The 17,677-nt window shown below is 38.3% G+C and overlaps 3 protein-coding genes across 10 annotated transcripts in view; 2 read left to right on the forward strand and 1 right to left on the reverse strand.

The window, feature by feature from the left end:
- Positions 1–1,745, reverse strand: part of RhoGAP1A (Rho GTPase activating protein at 1A) — a 281,456-nt gene extending 279,711 nt beyond the window's left edge. For 6 of the 8 annotated variants that reach the window (XM_070129614.1, XM_070129612.1, XM_070129613.1 and 3 more), the window contains exon 1: positions 47–1,744. In XM_070129614.1, coding sequence (XP_069985715.1) covers positions 47–1,590 — 1,544 coding nt within the window. In that variant the 5' untranslated portion in view covers positions 1,591–1,744. Of the gene's footprint in view, positions 1–46 lie in introns of all 8 variants that reach the window. The other 2 variants (XM_070129608.1, XM_070129607.1) reach the window with 1 other exon arrangement.
- A 520-nt stretch (positions 1,746–2,265) lies between these two features.
- Positions 2,266–10,568, forward strand: COX7B (Cytochrome c oxidase subunit 7B). The gene is made up of 3 exons (XM_027358510.2): positions 2,266–2,410; positions 5,499–5,662; positions 10,293–10,568. The coding sequence occupies exons 1-3, from the start codon at positions 2,362–2,364 to the stop codon at positions 10,344–10,346; spliced, it is 267 nt and encodes an 88-aa protein (XP_027214311.1). The 5' UTR covers positions 2,266–2,361; the 3' UTR covers positions 10,347–10,568.
- A 7,054-nt stretch (positions 10,569–17,622) lies between these two features.
- The window catches only part of LOC113807279 (low density lipoprotein receptor adapter protein 1), a 78,991-nt gene continuing 78,936 nt past the window's right edge, over positions 17,623–17,677 (forward strand). Inside the window, exon 1 of the mRNA XM_070129620.1 lies at positions 17,623–17,677. This exon is cut by the window's right edge and continues 75 nt beyond it. The gene's annotated coding sequence lies outside the window, so the exon portion shown is untranslated.

Raw genomic sequence — 17,677 nt, forward strand, 5'->3', positions numbered from 1 at the left:
GGCATGCATTGCGATTTTACTGAACTAACCAGACCTCTATACTTACTTTTTGAGGAAAAAGTCGATGTTGACGTAGTTGGAGTATTTCGGGGAATCCGGAGGGTGATCCGGTGCAGGTGAGCCTCCCGAAGGCGTGGCTCCTGAGGACGCACCTCCGCCGGACTTGCTGAGGCCGCCCTCGCTCGACGCCCCCGAGGCCGCCGACTTGAGAGTGTCTGTGCCGTTGTACTCGGAGCTCTTGTCGGAGAGCAGGACGTACTCGCCCGTGTCCTCGTCCTCGTCGGGAGCAACCGTGTCGTACAGAGGCTCATCGTCCGTCAGGTTTTCGAGCGACGCTCCTGAGGCCGACCCGCCGCCAACCTCATCCTCATCCTCGCCGCACCTCGAGGAGGACAGCGAAGAAGTCTTACTCAAGCCGACGCGGCGAGGAGCAGCCCCACTTCCGGCGCTCGAGGAAGCACTGGACGAAGACTTGGACACGCATTTCTTGCCAAGACTTCCGGTGGAAGAAGACGCACTCGACGGCGACTTCTGCAGCTCCTTGGAGTTGGAAGGCGACTTTTGCAGGTCTCGGCCCGACTGAGGGGACTTGTGCGGCTCCTTGCCTGACGAAGGGCGGCCGTCGCTCGAGGCGGAGAGTGTCTTCTGCAAAGGACTCTTGGTTGGGGTGCTCTGCGAGTCTCTGACGGGGGAGGGGTGTCGGGGGCGCTGAGGGGAGCGGGGGGCGGCATGAGGAGGACGCGACAAGCCGGGAGATGAAGGCACGATCTTGATGTCCCCTTCACCCTCGGCGCCAGTGGACCGGCGAAACGTCTTCGGGGGAGGCGCTGGGGGAACCTTTCTTCCTCGGGAGTCCTCGCTCTGCCCCGCCCCGTTCACGGAGATGACAGTCACGAACTGGGATTCTTTGGCCCCGGGTCCTCCCGACGAGGCAGGGACGGAGGTGGAGCGGTTGTATGCTGGAGGGCGTCCTGCGCCGCTCATGCCAGGAGACACCATGCCTGAAGCTGTGAAACGCCGAGCAAGGTCCTTGACGGTGCTGCCCCCCGAGGGAGGGGCTGCAGCCAGAGGAGTGATGGGCGCCAGGGGGGAGCCGTCCTCCTCGTCCGACAACATCGCTGACTTGGCTCCTTCGCTCTTGGCCGCCTCCTCGCCTTGCGACGGCTCCCTCTCCCTCGCCTCGGCCTCGTCGCCGTCCTGGGTGGGTGAGGTGTGCCCTTTGCCGGGCTGGCAGCGGCGCTGCACCATCATAGTGTTTATGGCCTGGGTGACGGCGGAATCCACGCCGCCGGGGAACACGGGGGCTGCCCCTTCGCTGCCCTCACCTTGGCCTCGCTCCTCCTCCTCGACTCGTTGGCTCGAGTACTCGCTAGCGTCACCCTCATTCCTTTTCTGCAGCTGGACGTCGTTCAGCAGGCACTCCAGGTATTCCACGTAAAACTGTTCCTTCTCCAGTTCCTCCTTCAGGAGAGCCACACGCGCGCGATGCTTGGACAGATTGGCACGAACATCCTCCTCCCACGCCGCCGGCAGATCATTCCCGGGGAATCTGGCTCGCCAGGCCTTGTGGAACTCGCTAAACACGCTCATGACGATGCCAAATGCCTCATCCCTCACCTACGATACACTACAAGGAACATCATTCGGTTTCACTAACAATCACTTCAAACACTCACATCTCACGTTCGACCGAGAGCGACACTAATCCTCTCGACACACTTGCTCAGACCAGACTGAAGTAAACAAAGCGGACGACACCCAAACCGCGTCCAGGATCGAGTCAAGCGAGATCCCAAATATCTCTCTTCAGCCACTTGAAGTTGCTTTAGAAAATGTAAATGGTACTCATTTAAGCTTTCGTATATGATTCGATGATACTTATTTCTTAACATTTCTATCTTTATGATTAAAGACAGATATTGGAATTTATTCACATTGTTGCTTAGGATGTAGACAGCTATTATTATTAGCAATATATAACTGTGTAGTGCAATGCTGTTAAAATATTTACATGAATTAAACACAGAATAAAGCCTACCATTACGACTTTCTAAAACTTTTGATTAAAAATTCCTATTTATTGGTCAACAAACGTTAGTGTCGTCTGCATAAAAACGAAAATATACTCAAAAGCCAACACTTAAAGTTTTTATGCTTTAAAAACAATAATTAATAATTCTGGATGTAAATAAAGATAAGTATCACATATAAAAGACCACAACATTTGAAATCTCCAATGTGGATATTTAAGAGCCTTTTCACCCGGCCGGCAGATGGCAGCAGCGGCGCCTCAGCAGCCCCTCAGAGCGACGGAAACTCTCGAGAAGGAAGAAGTACCTCTGCCCGGAAAGAAAATCGAAAATGTTTGCCAGAACCGCACTCTCCGCTCGCAATGTCTGCAGAGCTAAGCGTAAGTATGCCCAGTGCTATTTATCAGGCGAAGAAGTGGATTTAGGAAGCTGAAGATCCCTTGCAGTGTATTTTTCTTCCCTCGGGACCGATTTCGTCATTGCTAGCCCCGATATAGAGTAGGGTGCCGGTTACTTAATTAATATTTTCCCCGTTTCTATTAAAACCTCAGACTTTGGTGAGCTATAGCTATTCAGTAGCTAATACAATAACATATTTCACTTAATTGTTGAAAGAAGGAAATTTTTTACAAGAAAAAAATACAGCTTTAGCAAATATCTATATTTAACACATGCATACGTGACTTTCTTGTCCCGGCTGCTTGCTTTAATGTGTTTGCATTTTTTATCGATTTTAGGGTGGACCAATGCTCTCGCTCTTTAGTTTTAGATAAGAATGCATTTTCTGGATACTGTAGCCTTGTATAATTGGAAAACTTGTATTTTATTTCCCGGTAGCTGTTCTCTCGGAAATCATATTGATGAGTAGATTACCTTTAGAGGTATTTTTTTTTATTTTTTTTTTTTAGGTATTCTTTATTAAAGTTATGTGACCTTTAGAATGTTTGTAAGTTATTTGGTCATTATTTTCTTGGAAGATATTTTGATTTTTAGGACAAGTAGGCTTATTGAGGAAATTAAATGAATGGATATTCACTTTTCATTTTGTCTCCATTGATGCAGAGTATACTGTCTTACAGAAAATGAGATTTATAGAAAACAATTTTATAGAAAGTGTAGACATAAATAAAGAACTCTGGATGTATGAGGTTGTAGTGGACTTAATCTCTGAGCGACACTATAGGCTGTGCATTTTTTTTTTGGAAGAAGTTGGACACACCGACGCGTGTAGATAGAGATAATTGGAGACTGCCATTTTACAGAGCGGAAAAATTAATGGGATAGAACATACTTTCAGCTGCAGCGGCCTTATAGTCACCGCTAAATGAAGAACATATAACGCGCGCATGCCTTTCAAATTCTAAGTCGATCAGCTTGTTTATCTTGCGAAGAAAAACACAACACTGAACGCATAACTCCTTAATGCGATGCTCTAATTAGTTCCAGTATTACTACGGGCATGTCAAAGCAATATTTGGCTACTTATCAGTGTATAATGTTACACATTCATGCCTTTAAAGTGTTTCACACTTCCTTACACCTGCTGCCAGGTTGACACCTGGTCGGCCCACTCATTTCGAGACGGAACGCCAGTTAGAAATGTTGGGTTTCCAGTGTGTTCTTCAGTCTGGGTTATTCTTAAGACTATACAGTGATAAAGAAGATAAAATACACTTCAGTAATGATACCAGTTTAATATGTGGGCCCACATATTAAACGGTTGCAGTTATAAAGGTATTTGGTTTATGATTTTATGGTGTAAATGCAGCTCTATCTTGCCATATATACAGAGGTGGAGAGAATGTGTCCTGTGGCGTGTTGGGGGGCAGAGCCCCCATCAACCCTCCCCTCGGGCAGTGCCTGAAGGGCACGCCTAGTAATGGCAATTTATATTGATATATTAGGTTGGTTTATTGGTCAATACATTTTTTTGGGAGTTTGGAATGTGTGAATTTCTTTAGAGTTTTGACGAAAGGTGGGTTAGGTTCTCATAGGGTTTTTGATTTCTGGTGCGTCAGCCCATAGAATTTCAAAGATGGCGGTTACGTCTGTAGAGTTTCATTGGCCAATTTTACATGTTTTTTGTGCTAGTTTTATGCATTTTTTATCTTTATGCTTCTTATTTAAGCTTGTTTTACCCCATAATTTCCCTGATATATGCCCTCCCCTGCTAATGGGACTATCAAATCAAGATCTTCGATGGAGAAATGGTACTCGATCTCCTGAATGATTCATTCACAGAAGAAACAACGGCGAAAATTGATGAAATCAAATCATTGGATTTCCTGCAGATTTTTTTTTTTAGTCTCTGAGAGGGTGTGTCGCTCTTTGTAACAAATACTCACTAAGCTAAGGCATATTGATCATGTTATTCTTATAGAGGACAAATAGTTGTAGGCGTTAGTATAAGATATAATCTGTGGAAAAGATTGCAGAAAACACAGCTCACAGCTCTCAAGTTTCATCTCTCTCTTACCGTGAATATTGAGGTGAAGACAAGGTAATTCTTTTCAATACAGATGCACTTGCCAGAGGCTAAGTCCTCCAACTCAACGTCACAACATTTATTCAACAATCTAAGGTGCCGTGACTGGGTGTGCCTTATGGATACTGCCTGAGGGGAGGGCTGATGGGGGGACTCTGCTCCACAATATCCCCCCAAGAAACAATGTCTTCACCTTGCATGCACAGCAAGATAGAGCTAAAAATCAAGACCACCAATTAGACTTCCACTGTGTGGCCCTATCTGCGATCTTTTTCCTCTATTTGTGGTACCGTTTGTGTGTACATGTTATTTCTTGTACCGATGACTGAAACTTATAGGCCTCTACAACAGCAAGAACAAGGAAGGGAAGGACAAGAAAACACACAAATGTGTGTGTTTTCTTGTCCTTCCCTTTATTGTTCCTGTTGCAATCTGTTCATGAATTCCACACAAGGCCTCTACATGAATTTTCATCAATTTGCCCAACCTTAGTGCATCCATACTGTAAAGATTAACCAAAGACAATGTTTGCTGTCAACCCTTGGGCACACTCAATCATGGGATTTAAGAGTTGAATAAAGTTTGTGATGTGGAGTTGGGGACTTTGTCTCTCTGGTGAGTGCATCCATACTGTAAAGATTTACCCAGTGGATTCCTGTTGAAAACTTATATCGTAAAGAGAGATTAATCTTTGTGGTATAGACTCTCAAAGCTTGGGCAAATTGAAGATATTTCTGCATGATTGCAGTTGACATGGGTTATTCAAAGCTTATTGTCAATATTTTTTTTTTGTGTGTGTGTGTTTGGTTTGCAAAAAAGTATTTAGCATTTTGATATACTGGGATAAGGATAGATAATTTCCAGTCGCAAGTTTTATTGTACATTTCATTATTTGTGTTGTAATGTACCTCTCCAAAAGCTTCAGTTTAGTGTTTGGAGTTGTATGAAAAATCAAGAATGAATCATAATCTATTTGCTTTCAGCAATGGGCCGCTCCATGGGCTCTGTCGCAGAGTTCAAGCCCCCCACCATGAGTGAGCTGCCTGTCCCACATGGATCCTGGTCTGAGGCTTACTCCAAGAAGCAGCGCATGTATAATCTTCATCTTCTTGCTGGTATCGCATTCTCTGCTGGCACAATTGTTGCCGTGAGTATCACTGATTTGAGAATTAACTCTCTTGACCTGATCGGCCACTTTCTTAGCCTTACTCATATTTTTCATGTAGAAGTGAGGAACGATTTTAAATCTTATAAATTAATCAGACAACCAAGTAGTAAGGTTACAGAGTTCTATAACATGCACAGTATAGTGTAGAAATTTTGTACTTGTTCTTGGATGCAAGATGCTAATTTTGGGATAAACTACCTCCTTCACTGAACTAGCTGGTATGTGTGAAAAGCATGTATAAATACTTTTATTCTTGTTCCTACTCTATAGATGCAATATTGCTGGCCATCTAAGTATTGTTTATATCTTCGAATCTGATTTGCTACATTGAATTTTACATTGGGATAAGAGAGGTAACCTCTACAATCCAGGTGACGGGACTATCGCACTGAAAAAAATTAGTTTGAGGGGTGGTTGACCTGAACATGGTGTCATGGGAAAATTTGCCTGTGGGTTGGGGTGATGGAAACTCACTTCGAGTGCACAAACCTATTGGAGGAGGATTAGACTCATTTGGTGTCAGGAAGGGCTTTTTCATTATTTCCATCAGTAAACAAGAGTGGAATGTAATATCCGTGAGCCTTGACTGGAAGAGTGCCAATGTAACAGCCCAGACTATATCCACCTTCCTTCCCAGAATACTATATTAGGCTAGGCTATTTTATACCTGGAGTATAAGTTTGGCTAGGACAGTTTATATCCCTGAGTATAAAATGGACTATCGGCTAGAATATACCCCTTCCTTTTTGCATTTAACAAGTATATACTATATTAATAGAAGATTATGGCTGGGGGTAATGCTAATCATGCAGTAATCTCACGACTGCAGACCTTCGTTATGCATTGAATTATACAGGCCACCATATTGAACTCAAACTTGAAATGCCTATTATGGTTGATAATAATTATCATCATCATTATCATTATTAAGAAAGTTTAAATCTGGATAGTACCTGGTGAACATTCAAAACATTCAAAACCTAATGCTTCCCCTTTGCAGTGTTTTTTTCTCTCTCTCCATCCCCTAAACCCCAAACAGTGTAATAGGGTTTGATACATACTTACTCTTTATGGACACATTGAACACGGTGAAACATCTTTTCATTTTGTATCAAAGTGTTTACCTCTCCCTTTATAAACTCCTGCCAGCCAATCAGAGTTCAATATTTTACAGATATATTTCATGCTGGCTCAAATAGGAATTGGTTCTCATTAATTAGGTTAGGTTGATACAAAATTCTATTTTAAAGGTGCATAAAATGTTTGTTTCTTTTTAGCAGTACATCAAATATATGATCAATCAATATGGGTAAAATTTGAATTCCATCGTTTATGTTGGAACGATACAGTCAGAATTTTCAAGGAGTCCGAATCATATGACATGGTATTGACTTTGGTTGTATGAATGTCTTCAAAACCATTCTGTACCTCTATGATACAACCTTACAGGCTCAAAATTATCAGAATAGATTTTGTATCTTCATTTTCTATATAATTTGATTAATAAAACAAGTAAATACCTCTGATCATTGGTATTATCTAGTTATCTGTTTTGGACGCAGCTCGCTCACAGTGGATATGATAAGATGCAAAACCTCATCCAATATCCACTTTTCATGTGAAGAACAATGTATATAACAACAAAAAAATGTTTTGACTGAATCTAAGAAATACATTTGAAAGTTTCCAAAGTGAAAAAAGTTTGTATAAACAGTCATAAAAGAAATAATTCCTCATTTCTTCAAAACTTTGTACGTCAGTGCAAACTTTGGTGATGATTGAGTTTTATAGCAACCATGACACAACATCAAACGTGTATCAAAATGTTTGGAGTTTTGGGGTGCTACAAAAAAGGCCTATAGTCTTGTTACCACAAGACAAAAAATGCAGTGGAGCATGAAACAAAAAATGCAGTGGAGCGTGCATTTATTCATGCACTTCTGATATCAGTGGGTTCTGTATTCAATGCAGTGGACTTTATTGATTTTTGTGTTTGTTCTACAACAGATGCCTTATTCTTCCATAAGTTATGGCATGTGTATAGTTAACAGTAGAAACAAAAAATTAGCTTAGCGTCATTTGCATAATACCTTCACTTTATGCCATATTTGTTGAATATTGTAACGTACAATAAAATCACATTGCTTATATATGTCAACAGTCTAAAGAAAAAAGTGAACAAAGATGGCAGAGCAAAATTGCAAAGGACTTAATAAAGTAAGCAGAGATTATTGACTCAAAGAACAGACTACTGTGAAATTACAAATGTATGGTTACTGTGGAATTAAAGAATGCTGTGACTTAATGGAATTTTAGCTTAAAGTAACATTGTTACTATTTTGTAGGGTTGCTTAAACTCATATCACCTAGTCAGAAGGAGTTGCTTATCCACCCCAAAGAACCACAAATGCTCCAACAACAGCACTTGAGTCTTGAATATTTGTTTCACGAAGGCAAATTTTACATGCTAGCATTTCAAGATCTTACACCAGCATCAGACTCCATCCTTCTGTTTTTCTCAATCATTTTCTCAATCATACCTGTATTCACACCACCAGTAGATGCATTCATACAGATGGCTTCATAATCCTCTGGTACTGATTTTGCAGTAAACTTTCGTTCCCATACTTTAAACTTCCCACTTCCACCTGAATCCTACATCCTTACAACAAAATTATATGCAGTCATCTTTGCATTAGAACTCCTGTCTTCCCTCCCTTCTTAATCCTTCACAATATTGACTCCAGAAACTCATTATCTCCGATACAGTCTGCACAGCCAATTAGTCCTCTTGCCCACAAGATTCAGGTCCAACTGTTCCATCAGTCCATTACTCAAAGTTGTCAGCTTTTGTTAGATACCCAGCCACATAGGGATCCCCAGCAAAGTACAGGCAGATAGTCTAATACACTTTGCCACCTTGTCCACATCCCATCCACCCGAATTTTCACATATACCAGCCACTGACTAATAGCCTTATTTTAAAACCTTCCTCTTTATCTGCTGACTGTCATTCTGATCTAGTCTTGCCATCATTAAACTACATGCCATAAAATTTTCTATTTCCCCATTGTTAATCCCATTCCATTAGAATAGACCCTGGGGGAACTGCACTTGGCTGATTACATATTGGGTACTCTCGCCTCACACATTCCCATCTATCACAATCTGATAAACTTCTTTGATACTCCTGCACTGTTCTTCTTTCAGTCCCACACCTATCATATCCCTGCTTTACAGCAACCTGTATCTTGGCTTTTCCTCACTTGCCGTCACTCCCCTGAGCCCCCAACCTGTTGGACAACCTCTCGGTATCCCTTACTTTTTCCTTAGACAACTTGTACTCCTACTTCAGATGCATAAACATCCTCCATTTAGTCTAATTACCCATTGCCATAACTACTCCATCCTTATAACAATCATTACCTTCTATTATATCCCATCAGCTCCCCCTTTCTACCCCTTTTCACTACCATACTATTGTATAGCGAGTGCTGTTCAATCTCATACACCAGGAGTTCATTGAATTTATCTCACAACAGCTGATTACAGGGAAGTGGAGACTGATGCAATGACTTTTCTTAAGGTTTCCATTTGCCTGATATCTCCATTTCTTTTGATGTAGATAATGCTAAAATAGATGAGCATATATTAAACACTTCTATAAAATACGATGTTTGAAAAGTTATTGCATTTAACACTCAATTATGAATTAAAGTTGAAATAGATTAAACATCCTAAATAAAACATATGAAGCAATAAAACCCTGTTTTTATCATGTAAAGCTTTTTTTTCCAGTCATAAATATCTAGATATATAAATAGTAAATACACAATATGCTAGGAGGTATACATAATAGTGTGGTGTTAATAAGCAGGAATGTAGGATAGGAAAATATTTAGGGTTTAGGTAGATGACATATTCTATACAGTACTAGAATTTCTAAGTCGCATTTACTACATTCCATTTACAAAAAGGAAGAGGCAGGAAAACATGACTGCATGAGTAGGTAATGGAGAGGGTATGAGGTTGTGAAGGTAATATTGTGGATGTGGCTGGAGAAAGTTTGCCAAACAGCACCATATATTTTAGTGGATGCTAAAGGTCTCATTAATAAGGAAGATGTTTGTAATGGTAATCATGGTAAAATCATGGTAAATAGTAAAGCATGCATATTATATAGTTTGTCATGGTTGTAATAAGTAGGACTTTCAGGATTAAATGGTCACCATACTTCTGGGACCAAAACTACAGTCCAGTTTCTTTCAGAATTGGTGTTCAGGTAATGACGTTCTTCCTGCAGTAAACGAGTGTGTTTAAAGGTTTAGACTTTGTTATAAAAACATTTCATTGATTTTCATTGACCAGGGCATTAGATTGCTGTAACTAGCCCAGATTCTCATGATATGTATTCAGTAATATTGTTGGAGGAAATATATATGAATGCTGAGATATTGGTATTTGTTTAGAAAATGAAAGTAAAAGTAATGAAGATTTTCAGCAGTCATTTAGGAATGCAGTAGACAACCTAACTATTCCATTTCCAGTATTTAGAGATATCGCTTTTGTGATTGGAAATCAACTCTGTAATTTTCTTTTTCTTTTTCAGGCCAAGAACTCTGGATTGGTTGAGTTTGGCTGGGGACCTAAGATCGGCAATTAAATGTAGGGCAGGAAAAAAAAATAGAATGTACATACACCAGGAGTTCATTGAATGTAACTCTCAACATCTGATTACAGGGAAGTGGAGACTGGTGCAATGACTTTTCCTAATGTTTCCATTTGGTTGACATCTCCATTTCCTTTGATGTAGATAATGCTAAGACTGTAAATGTGGTTGTAAGTTATTGTACTTCTGTCATAAATAAACTTCTGATTTAATTTTGATATTTTTTGTCATTTCACCTACCAGCAATATTTCAGGCAGTTAACATGGTCACACATTGCTGTACAATATAATTATCTCCTTGGATGTTGAAAGAGACCAGATTTTAAGATTTTTTCTGTGATTAGATTGAAAAAAAAAACAGGTCACTGGTAAAGCTGAAGGATGATTGCTTGTAGAGCACACTATTTTTCCAAACTAACACACATGAATGACTAAAGCTTTGAGTATCATGTCAACAACTGAAAAATTTTGGTTGTTTTCTGTTATTTAAAGCAGTCTACAATGTACAATGAATGGAAAAGCATATATGTGACTTGTTATTTGAAGGCAAACATGGCATGGTTTATTTATCTGGTTTAGATGATTTTTTGATCACTTTTATGTAAAAATGTTTTCTTTTGCATATTTTCACTACAGATAAACCCTGACCCTTTAGGATTTTATGAAGACAATGGTGTCATGCTTGATTGAAATAATCCTGAACACGAGCAAAAAGTGTCATAACTGTGACTTGATCTTTGCAAATGAATTTGTACAAATCTGGAGCTTCTCGTTTTTTTTTCATTTTTATACATACGAAAAATAGAGGAGAGAGTAATATAAGAATTTGTGTATATCCACTGTCTGTAGCTTGTTTTTTCATTTAATTTTCAGATTGGAAAAGAAAAGAAATAAAAACATAACGTGTAACTTAGAGGTCAAACCTTCCCTTTCCTTAGTTTGCTCTAAAGGTCTGTCAACATGAAATTGCAGGATTGGTGGCCATAAAAGCGGGTACCTGCAGTTATTGTGCGTTCTACAAATCACTTAGGTTAGCAGACAAGAGCATGGAAGAGTTGAATTTCTTTTTTTTTTTCTGTTGCAATCATCATCAGCCTGGCTTCTGAATATGGCCCACATCTGTGTTTCCTCTTGAAATAAGATTATTGGGTAAGATGAGGAATATGGTGCATATTACTTAGCTATGCTTTTAATTAAAAAGCATTTATGCATTTGGGAGATAGCTGTGTATAAAATAGCAAGAATGCATTATTTACTATTTTTTCCATTGCTGAGTAAAGGAGTTTTGATTCTCCTGTTCACACAAAGTGCTGAAGTTTCATTAACAGTCACTCTGAATTTATAAAAAGCATTTTACTAATGTTGATTAACATAGTGTAAAGATCATGAAAACTCAATATTGTTATTTTATGGTAGTTATAAATGACTGTATTATCTGTGGCATTTGTTTTTATTCAATATTATTCTTATTCCACATATTATTACGAATGTCACTGCCTCTGTAATGAAGAATGACATCTCAGTATTTGAACTGTATTCATGTATTCATGTTGACAAACGTAGAAAGGTATTTGAAACCGTTCAAATACATCTCTTGTATTGTGAAGATATTCATTCTCATTCATACCTTTCTGCAGGCTCAGTATTTCTTGATATAAGCAAAAAACAAAGAAAGATGATGAAAGGATACATGAACCCCAAATTTTTATGCAGGAGGAAGAAAATTGGCCCTTTCTTGCTGCTGACTCAAGGAGCCACATTTTCTCGTATCTAAAAGATCCAAAATTAGTATTCCAAAAAATCAAGTACGCTAGAATGATTGGTTCCTCACTACAATATGCAGTTATCTATTACATAGCCAAAAACGTAATTCATTTAGTGATTGCGATTAACTTCTCCAGAGGAATTTTGGTATTATGTAGTAAAAAATTATGCGCGCTTCATATAATAACACTTCATTGTGTAAGAGATTGCACAGCAGTCATTTTTAAGCATTTACCATGTTCTTGTGGCATTCTCTCTTCATTTCCCCACAACTGAATACATAATTCCAGTTCAGTAATCAACACGTTTTCCTCGCCATTAGCCAATTTCAAAGTACTGAAAGCGAGTTTTACTTTGTAGATTGGTATCAGCAGATTATGTACTCTATTGTTCAGAGGATTTAGTTAATTGAAAGCAGGGCTGGAATTCTACGGAAATTTGTCTGCTAAACGGAAACGAAAGACGACCGATGGATGGAGATGTCACTGAATATTTTCCGATGGCTGTATTTTGTTATTTTATATGACTACAGATGGTTTGATACAAATGAAAGTATTTAAGGCAATATTAAAATATTTTCTCATATTAAGATCAGTTCAACATAAAAATGCTGAAACCATCCATGATATAATGTGGCAGACCGTACGTCATCACGGCGGAAATTTTATCCTATGTAACTTCAGCTGGGACTTTCAGTTGGGCATCACCAAAGGCAGAGCAACAGTACCATAGAGTGACCTTAAACCTCTAGCTCTGCAGTAACGTACTGTGAATAGTCGTATATACTTTTTTAGATAAATCAAGTTTACAGGTTTACTGTCATATTTTCTTAAGTTATGCATCTAATACATTTTCTATAATGAGGTGCAGGTGGATTCTATGTTATTGAATGATGTTACATTATTTGCTTAATAACATATCCATTATGTATTGTTTATGCAGTGCAATGAACAAGAGAGTAACGCACTGTTGCTGTAATCAAATATTCATCATATATTTTATTATATATATATATCCGTTTTCTTTATCTATTGTTTAGAAAACGGCAGAAGTGCTGCTACGGAAAGGCGAACAGCCCTGCTGATGGGGGAAGGCTAGATCAGTAGCAACTCGAGGAGGTGTCATGGCCTCTGATTAAGTTTTTGAAAAAAAGAACATAGGGTTTACTTTGATAACGTCACAAAGGTTACGGATCATTTTGGTGCTTACAGTTTCCAAAAAGGATGGCAAATAATTATTTTCATGGTTATATTTTCATTGAACAATCATCAAAACAGACGTAATGACACCACCTCGAGTTGCTACTGATCCAGCCTTTCCCCTGCCCGTAAGGTTCCGAAAGTGGTCTTGTCCTGCTGGTCCTGAGAAGTTATTTTTATTATCATAAAAATAATAATAATTACTTCTATTTCTGTTACTATTGCTCTTACTGTTATTATTATCATTGTTATTATGGTTGTTATTGCTTTTTAAAATATATTAGTGTTTTGTTTCTGTTTTGTTTTTACGATAATGTTTGAAATTGCTGTTATCTTTGAATTTCGTATTGTAATTATTATAACTATTATTACTACCATTACTATTACTATCACTGTCACTGCTACTGCTGCTGCCATTATTGTTTTCGTTTTTATTATATTTTTTACCATGGTTATTATAATCATTTTATTCATTTACGCATTATTATTGTTGTTGTTGCTATCATCATTAACATTGCCATCATTATTACTATTATTAATGTTGTTGTTATTGATATAGTAATAATAATTATCATGATCATTATCATCATTATTTCATTTATTTATTTTGTATTATTACCACGCACATTATCATTAACATTTTCATTATTATTACTATTATTATTGTTGTTGCTATTATTATTATCATTATTATTGTTGTTGCTATTGTTATTATCATTATTATTGCTGTTTTATTAACATTGTTAATAATGTTGTTGTTGTGGTTAGCATCATCATTGTTTTTTCGTTGTTTCGTTACCATCAATGGTAGTATTAGTAAAACGTAAGTATTTAGTTTCTTAGTTATTTCTGATAATGGCGTTACATATTCATATATTATTTCCATCATTGAAATGATAATTATATTATCCTTTCTGCAATATATTTTGCTGTTGTTCGTATTGGCTCATTATTACTTTTTGTGGATTGTTAGTAATGTCGTATAGACTTACGCACTTTTCGAACTCTTTATAACGTTGCCATCTAGTTGGTATCATTGCCATCACTATCACTGTAACCATTATCACCGTGTCGTAAACTATCGCCATCGTATAGGAATAGCAATTTCTATAATGATAAATGGACCATGTAATCAGACTGCGGAAGCCTTTGAAAGTGGTTCGACTGACTTGAAACCTGGAGATTCTTTCTTCATGACTCTGATCCGTTCATAGGATAGTTTAACGACCATGACAAGGAGAGGGATGTTCAAGTGCTTATGAAGTCGAAGGCTCATTACGAATACTGGTCTAGTGAAGAAGTTGGTGTTCATGGGCTATAAAAAGACAAAACCATGAAGTGAGTTAATAGCTATGAATGGTAAAAATCTCTACCTTGTTGATAAAAGGGCGGAGAGAAAATCACAAAAGTACATTTGGAGATATTTCATAAACTTTTTGTATATAGCGGGGTTTGAAAATCTCGAGTTAGATTCACACAAAGCAAGATTGATAACTAAGGGCTCATGCAGGATACGGTGCTCTATCGACCCATTAACAAGATACAAGGAGCAGCCGGGCAAGGTGATTAGCTGAAAATACACGAATATCAGGATCCAGTCCAGCTGCCGATAACATAATTGGATACCACGTCTCGTTCTCATGCGGTACTTCATTAAAGAAAAAAGTTGGTAGGGGGGATGGTTAACGTATTTGATTTTACCGTCTTCAACATTATATATTCAGGTGTGTGGTTTCTTCGTCTTTATATAAATGCATGGATTGATTTCGTTTTTATATTCCTGATACAGATTATCAGTAAACTGTTGTGTCATGATAGATATATTTTGTTATGGCGTTAAAAGCTTGTCGACATATATGCGTGATTTCTATATAGTCATTCTCATGCCAAATCTCTATCAGTTACTAAGTTCCTGATTTGGGAAGTAACCAATATGGAAATGTTTAGCGCAGAGTATTAAATACGTCATTATCTCAAGAAAATGTAAATGTTCTAATCTTTAGGTCGAACAAGAGAACATTAGCATCGCATTCCAGGTCAGTTTACACCTAAACGTAAAGTATATGCAAGCAATACACAACGTTGATGAGACCACATCCTGGTTCTAACAGTATACTTCAACCATTAAATAAACACAAAATGGCCCACTCTTGGTTGTAATAATTATAAATACCGTGTATTATTGAAGTGTCTTCCGGTTGTCAACTATGTGAAAGCAAAGAAATTATCAGGATGAGTAAGAATTAACTCACACATGATAGATACTAGTATTCAGCTGGTGTGGCATTAGTGTTATCGTTACTTTTGTCGTCAGATTAGCTTAGTTCCACGTGATTAATGATAGTGATATTAATTTTATCAGTGAATCATCACGATAGATACATATTGCAGTATGATAAAAAAGAACAATGATCATCATTATCAGGATACCACTAATACAAATTATTTCGGTAACGGAAAGTGATACCAATACCATTGGAAGGGTAGTATGGTTAATACCATTGTTATTATTGCTTCTGTCACTTTGCTCATAATATACAGCAGATAGCTTAAGATCAAGCACTGCAATCATGATGATCATCTGTTCCACCACCAACGCACACAGTTCAACAAAAGAAATGTTCCTCATCAACATAAGGAGGACACACAGGAAGGGGCCAGTTTCTCTTCTTAAAGTGTCGTCTCTTAGAGTTAATTTTTAAAGTTTTTTTTTTTCTTTCTTTTTTTTTTTACTATGTTTGGTAATCATGTTCGCACGTCTGTGTAAAATTGCATTTGGTAAACTTTCAGACAGGGTAGAGGGGTAATATGTATAGTATTTCAAGTAAATACAGATGCATGTTAATGAATATATCATGTTTTTTTCGTCTATTTATGTTTTACTAATTGACCGTAATATTCGAATTGGAGGTTAAAACAATGTGAATCATGCTAACTATGAACAAATGCCGGTTTGAAAAAAAAGTAACAGTTTCATTTCATTCAATACGGGTTTGAGCGTTCACCATCTTCCTCCCTCTTACTGGGACGTTTTAGACATATTTTGACCTTAAACATCGGTTACATCACTTCATCACAGCGCGAAGGTACACGTATAAACACTCAACGACTTCTTAATCTGTCAACCTTGCTGTTTCACGTTAAGCTGGTGTTAGGTGCACGAAGCCCCGCCTGTGTGGGAAGACTTAATATTTTACCGACACAACGCGCGTGTTATAACGTCCCTCTATTCTATATGCTTGTGCCTCGACTGGACTGAAATACTTTGAGCTGTGTTTAGTATATGAGCGCAGTCGTTGAAAGTGTTCGTTGGTGTCCGTTAAAGCTCAACCTCAAGGACGAATGATCCTGGAATTCTGGTCATGGTAGCAACTTTGTCCTGTCGTCCAGAAAGAAGAACCTTGCTTCTGGGCAATTTTCTGGGCTTCGTCGAGGTCACATAGATATTACATAGTAAACAATATGGGCTACTGTACTGTAAATGTAGATCTCGGCATGCGTGCTACTATGTAACGTGCATTGTATATATATATATATATATATATATATATATATATATATATATATATATATATATATATGTGTGTGTGTGTGTGTGTGTGTGTGTGTGTGTGTGTGTGTGTGTGTGTGTGTGTGTGTGTGTGTGTGAATACATCGAGATGGTAGGTGTTTGGTATCCTGTCTGTATTCCGTCGGTTTTAACATTTAACAGAGGAAGGCCACAGATCCACTGTACATTTGGGACCATATTGAAGGTTACAAGTGACATCTCTGCATAGTTATCTAGCTCCTGACAAATCATCCTAAGCTCGCCAACTTCTGCCTCATTCGTGACACGCCAAAAGTAAAACTTGCAAAAAAATTATCAAAACACCGTAGGACAGAGGTCGTCAGCCTATGGCATGAGTGCCAGACTTGGCACACAGAACGCTTGTCTATGTCACGCCATGTGATTCAGAGGAACAAAGAAAAAGTTAAACAGCAGGACAATATGGTGAATATAAATCTAAAATTATAAAGCATTTTTTTTTTTTTTGTTACAAAGAATAAATGCTGCAAAGATATTACATTTGTGTTATGCATGTGTAGGAAAGTACATCTGGGTATACAGTGCTAAAAAATAAACTGGCACCCAAGGTTATCAAACACTATGTTCAAAAGGCTGCCGACCCCTGCTGTAGGACATAGGTCTTCGTAAAAGCTGTGCCAGGTATTTAGTCACGTTTGTATCGTCGCGTGATATCACTAGATTTATAAAATGTCTGCCTTTTACACCTACACGCCATCTATTTTTCCTTTGCAGCGCCGCAAGTCAACACGGCGAGATAAGATAAGATATGAAAAGATTACAGCCAAGATGAC

This window comes from Penaeus vannamei, chromosome 14, assembly GCF_042767895.1.
Source record: "Penaeus vannamei isolate JL-2024 chromosome 14, ASM4276789v1, whole genome shotgun sequence".
Lineage (NCBI taxonomy): Eukaryota > Metazoa > Arthropoda > Malacostraca > Decapoda > Penaeidae > Penaeus > Penaeus vannamei.

Bases quoted from the DNA above. Each gene is read 5' to 3' on its own strand.
- COX7B (XM_027358510.2), top strand. From the start codon at position 2,362: ATGTTTGCCAGAACCGCACTCTCCGCTCGCAATGTCTGCAGAGCTAAG. The intron at 2,411-5,498 runs GTAAGTATGCCC...ATTTGCTTTCAG, and splicing joins CAATGTCTGCAGAGCTAAGC to CAATGGGCCGCTCCATGGGC. The intron at 5,663-10,292 runs GTGAGTATCACT...TTTCTTTTTCAG, and splicing joins CTGCTGGCACAATTGTTGCC to GCCAAGAACTCTGGATTGGT.